Source organism: Entelurus aequoreus, linkage group LG08 (genome assembly GCF_033978785.1).
Source record: "Entelurus aequoreus isolate RoL-2023_Sb linkage group LG08, RoL_Eaeq_v1.1, whole genome shotgun sequence".
In the NCBI taxonomy this organism is placed as follows: domain Eukaryota; kingdom Metazoa; phylum Chordata; class Actinopteri; order Syngnathiformes; family Syngnathidae; genus Entelurus; species Entelurus aequoreus.
This window is the reverse complement of record NC_084738.1, coordinates 46,354,564-46,359,675: the sequence shown is the minus strand read 5'-3', so window position 1 is coordinate 46,359,675 and position 5,112 is coordinate 46,354,564. Positions and strand designations below refer to the sequence as shown.

At 44.4% G+C, this 5,112-nt stretch overlaps 1 protein-coding gene across 2 annotated transcripts in view; it reads right to left on the bottom strand.

Annotated features, from left to right (window-relative positions):
• Positions 1 to 236: 236 nt before the first annotated feature.
• The window catches only part of pard6gb (par-6 family cell polarity regulator gamma b), an 83,227-nt gene continuing 78,351 nt past the window's right edge, over positions 237 to 5,112 (bottom strand). Inside the window, exon 3 of one of the 2 annotated variants that reach the window (XM_062056616.1) lies at positions 237 to 1,681. In XM_062056616.1, coding sequence (XP_061912600.1) covers positions 630 to 1,681 — 1,052 coding nt within the window. In that variant the 3' untranslated portion in view covers positions 237 to 629. The remainder of the gene's footprint in view (positions 1,682 to 5,112) is intronic. The other variant, XM_062056617.1, reaches the window with a different exon arrangement.

The following is a 5,112-nucleotide window of genomic DNA, read 5'->3' as shown; positions in this document are numbered from 1 at the left end:
GACCCATGACCCATCCATGACCCATCAGGAGCAAGGGAGAAGTGTCAAGGACACTTGACAAGTGCTCAAGGACACAACGGACATGACTAGGTTGGTAGAAGCTGGGGATCGAACCAGGAACCCTCGGGTTGCTGGCACAACCCGCTCTCCCAACCGCACCAAAACATCAATTGGTGTCAGCATTTAAGTGTCGTTACAATAGTTTAGAGTGAGAAGTGAAAAGAAAAGTAAATTAGTGGAACTTAGAATAATTTATTGGAACAGATACAAGGGCGTGATCATCAACAAACAAAGAAACAATTAAAAACCATATGCTATATCCAGATATAAGAAATATAGATTTACCCAGTTTGGTCCCAGTATTAAGAATGAGAAAACTCTTGATAAAAAGTGGTCACTTAAAAAAATACAGCATACAGTAGAGACAGTTGTTTGTTCTGATGCATCATTACATACATACATACATAATTGGACGCAAGACAAGATACACTGAAAAGTCCAGGAAGTATATACAGTACAAAAGATGCTCCTCCATTCTTCTTGTTATTATCATAGGCGGGGGGGGGGATAAAAACAAATTTGTATGCACGTGATCTCGTGTCCAACTCCTTTGTGCCAGTATGTGAGTATTATAGCGTGATGACCGTGCCATCCTCCTCCACCCCGCCCCTGGGCAGGGCCAGGCTGTTTCGCTGGTCCGTTTGAAGGGAGGTGAGGATTTTGTGCAGACTTACGTTGCTGCGGCGGAGGGCGGGGTCGCTGCTGTGATAAGACATCTGTGAGCTGGGCTGACTGTGCTGGAGGTTGAGGTCTCTGAGGAGCTGGTAACTTAGGGTGCTGTGTTGGTGGTGGAGGGGCCCCCCGTTGAGGCTAGTGTGGGAATGATAGGAAGCAGTGGACACCACTGAAAGGGGACGTGACGGGGGGCTTGGCGGCGCCGCTGGACCCGAAGCGGCTGTGGTGGGCGCATGCTGTTGTAAGCGAGCCACGCTAGACGCCAAGGAAGCATTGGACCTCCGTGTTGGACGCTTCAGGCTGCTCTCTATGACAATATCAGTCTCCTCGTCGCTCTCCAAGTCGTCTTGGTAGCCGTGAGCGCCGGATGGTGCCATGCCCGCGGGGGGCGCGGACAACGTTGGGTATCCGGTGGACCCGCTGCTGTCCGACGACTGTCCCGAGCTGCCGGAGATGCGGCTGCCGCGCACGACGTTGTTGCGCTGGTTGACGGGCTTGACGGTCACGATAAGGTTGTGGCTGTTGGCGATCATCATGTCGGTGACTTGATCCAACGACTTACCGCTCACCTCGATGCCGTTCACCTCCAGGACCTCGTCGTTGACCGCCAGCAGCCCGGTGCTCTCCGCCAAGCCGCCAGGAACTAGCCGGGATATGAAGATTCCCGGCACTTTTTCTAAGCCGTGGGACGTCACACGGACGCTGGTTCCGTCGCGGATGTAAAAGCCCAACGGTTTGTCCGAGCCGTGGCGGTAGAGGCGAACGCGGCGGTGGGATTCAGGCAGGATGTCGACGTCGATGATGGAGGAGACGGGCCGGAAGTCGTGTGGCCTGCTGATGCGGATGAGCGGCCTCTTGCGGTTGATGTCATTGTTGCGCAGGGTGACCGCTGCCTTCTTTCTGCGTGTGAGGGTGTTGGTGTCAAAGCTTCCGTCGTCCACCTCTTCTGCAAAGAAACAGACAGTTTACATAACGGAACAATCAAACACCTTTAAAACATTTTTAAATCATACAAAAGGGATATCTAATGACGTTCTAACATCAACACCCTCATTTCTTTACCACTTTTGGGGGAATAGGCTATTAAACGCTGGCCTTGAAGCCCAGCAAAAAACAGGCTTTGCTACACATTCGAAAAAAAACCTCTGCCAAGTTTCAACTATCTGTCAGACATAGGTGTAAGTTTGATTATTCGGTTTTTGTTCGGAAAAAAGCATAACCTAGCATGACGACACTGTTAAGATGTGAGTGTAATGTTAGCACTGTAGCTCTGCTAGTGTTGCTAACATTTGTGTCCCTCTCCTTAACATTACGTTATTGTAGGTTATATAGGACATCCATTAGGTAGCGCAGAGTTACAGGATGCATGTAAAAAGTGGATAAAGTACACAATAGCGCTTCTTAGAGACACACACTATCAGAGATAGGGTGGACAAACATCTTATTAGCATAAAAACTACAGTCACATGGCCTAGTTGTTGGAGTGTCCGCCCTGAGACTGGAAGGTCGTGACTTCAAACCCTGGCCAAGTCATACCGAAGACTATAAAAATGGGACCCATTGCCTCCCTGCTTGGCACTCAGCTTCAAAGGTTGGAATTGGTGGGTTGAATCACCAAATGATTCGCGAGCGCGGCCACCGCTGCTGCTCACTGCTCCCCTCACCTTCCAGGGGGTGATCATGGGGATGGGTCAAATGCAGTCACACACACACACACACACGTGTGTGTGTGACTATCGTTGGGACTTTAACTTTAAAAACGGACTAAAAAGCACTTATTTCAAAACTCTAAATTCCAGCATCATGGCTAACACACTTCCAATACACTATTGTGGGACTTACTGTATCAAATTGTTAAAAAATAGTATAAGAAGGGACATTTAAATCCAAATCTCTGTTCTCTGGAGAAAAAAAAAAAATCACACACAGATGTTCTCCCTTGTAATTTTCGATTGAAAGAAATAAGTTCCACTTTACTCAAACATTTTCATTCACAGGAATCCAAACTAAAGGTGTCAAGTCTATTATACTGACACAGTGTTGCTGACGGGAGGCAGTGTGTATATGTGTATGTGCGGAGAGTTTTCCCGTACACATTGTACATGAAGTGACCCTCCTCTTACTTCCCATGAAGGCTGCTTTTGGGATGACTAAACCCTTTTCAAACTGAACAGTACAACACATTTCTACCATCAACATTCTGGCTGTACTGTACTACTTTTTACCAGCCTTTGTGTTGGGGTACCAAAAACATTTGCCCTTGTGGCCTTCCTCTTTTATGATGTCACACATGACTCAACCCGCAATGGAAACACCAGGGGCCGTACTTATCAAGCTTCTTAGAGTGTCATTTTACACTTAAGTCCTGAAAATTTGCAAAATTTAGTCCTACTCTCAAACTTAAGAATAAAAGCTTTTTATCAACGTTCTTAAGTCTAAGAATCACTCCTACTCTCCACGATATTTAAGAGACCTTCAGAGGTGTCTTAAGTGGTTAGGAGTTGCCAGCAGGGGATGGCACTGAGGCGAGAGACGTGCGCGAACGTTCATCTTTGTTTGATGACGAGCAGCTGATCAAACGGTATCGTTTAGACAGAGCAGGTATTATTTTTGTCACAGATTTAATAATTTTCCATTCCTTGTTGATTTCTGCATGTGGCTGCAGTGGGCTAGTATATATAGAGCCACCCACACCAGTTTCAAATTAGTTGCCTAATTAATGAATTGGAAAGAAAATATTATGAGAGTAGCGTATGTGTGTGGCACACACATACGCTAGGTCACAGCATGTGAGGTGAGTGACGTCAGTGAGTGTGTGGGCGAGAGAAGAGAGGGAGCGGTATTGTGAGTGCGAGCGGGGACTAGTTTGTTTTGTGTTGGATTGGCTGTGTGCAAGCAATCAATAAAGCAAGATTTGCAACTAATCGCCGGACTCATCATTCACTCTAAAGTCGTCCGCTGTGGAGACCCACTGCCGGGTAAAGTGAAGGGTGTTGCCCCGAGTATACATCCTGGAGAAGTGTCTCCCCTGCCTCTTTGTTACGGTCTGGGAGCAGGAAGCAGGAAAGGTGCAACAAAAAGGAAACGTTTATTTTTGATTAATTGCCAATATTGTTTGTTTGTTTTGTATTATTTTGTAGTTTATTGTCAAAATATACACTCCCATTGTCCACTTAAATATTTCTAAGATATTTCTTTATTCTTAGACAAGGGATTCCCTTCTGTGATTGGTCATTTCTATGGACACAGAAATTACGTCACCTAAAATTCCGTTTACGGCACATAGTAATGTCGTAATTCAGCTCTGAGTGTGACACTTAAGATTCAGTCCTACACTTCGCTGAAAGTGTGAGTAAGACGCTTGATAACTAACTTTTAAGTGCAGCTTTCAGCGAATAATTTATTTACTCTTAAGTCAACTCTTAGCAGACTTCTTAGGAGTAATTCTAAGAAGCTTGATAAGTACGGCCCCAGATTTACTATTTCAAACTCCACCATACTGTACCCGGCCACTTGGGGGAAACATGGCTTAAGGTAAGGGTGTGGAAAGTGCTGCAGGTGACCGGCAGCCTTAAAAAAAATTATATTGGCCCACTATTTATACAAATTAAAAAATATATATATGACTGCCATCAGAACATAACATTTAATTTCTATTGTAATGTATCATATTATTAATAAATACAAATGAAATTAAATTGTACAATTAATAAACAGTATTATACTATTGCGGTTTCAAAATCTTCACAATAATGCCATGACGGTCTTAAATGAAAACTTGGCGAGTGTAGTTTTTGCCTGGCACTTTTGCATTGGTGGGTCTGAAAATAAACTACTTTTCCCTGAATCCTCTTCGCAACTTGTGAGCAATGGGCAGAGAAAAAGGAAGCAGGAAGTGAAGTGTGTTCCACTTTGTGGTGGATAGTTTTTTTTTATATTCTGTCCATAACGTTTTGAGTTATGTTGCTTACAAACAGACAAACGAATCCTGGCAAAAACGTAACCTCTGTGGCGGAAGTATAACAAAGCGCGCCACGTTCGTCTCGAGCATTCCAAGCCAAAACAGACTGCGTCAAGACACACAGTGCCGAAAGATAGTCCTGTTGCACGGAGAAGCTACTTGATAAGTTACAATCACCCGGAAAAGATGAAGACAGCAAAGCTTAACGTCAATTTGTGAGGTATTTACATTGTTAAAAGTTCAAATGTGAGTTAGCTTTTCTCAGAAACTGCATTTTAGAGAGACTTAGACTTAGACTTCCTTTTATTGTCATTCAAATTTTAACTTTACAGTACAGATAAGAACTGAATTTCGTTGCATTAGCTCGTTGTAGTGCAGGATAAAAGAGCAATAAGGTGCAGATGTAAATAAATAGA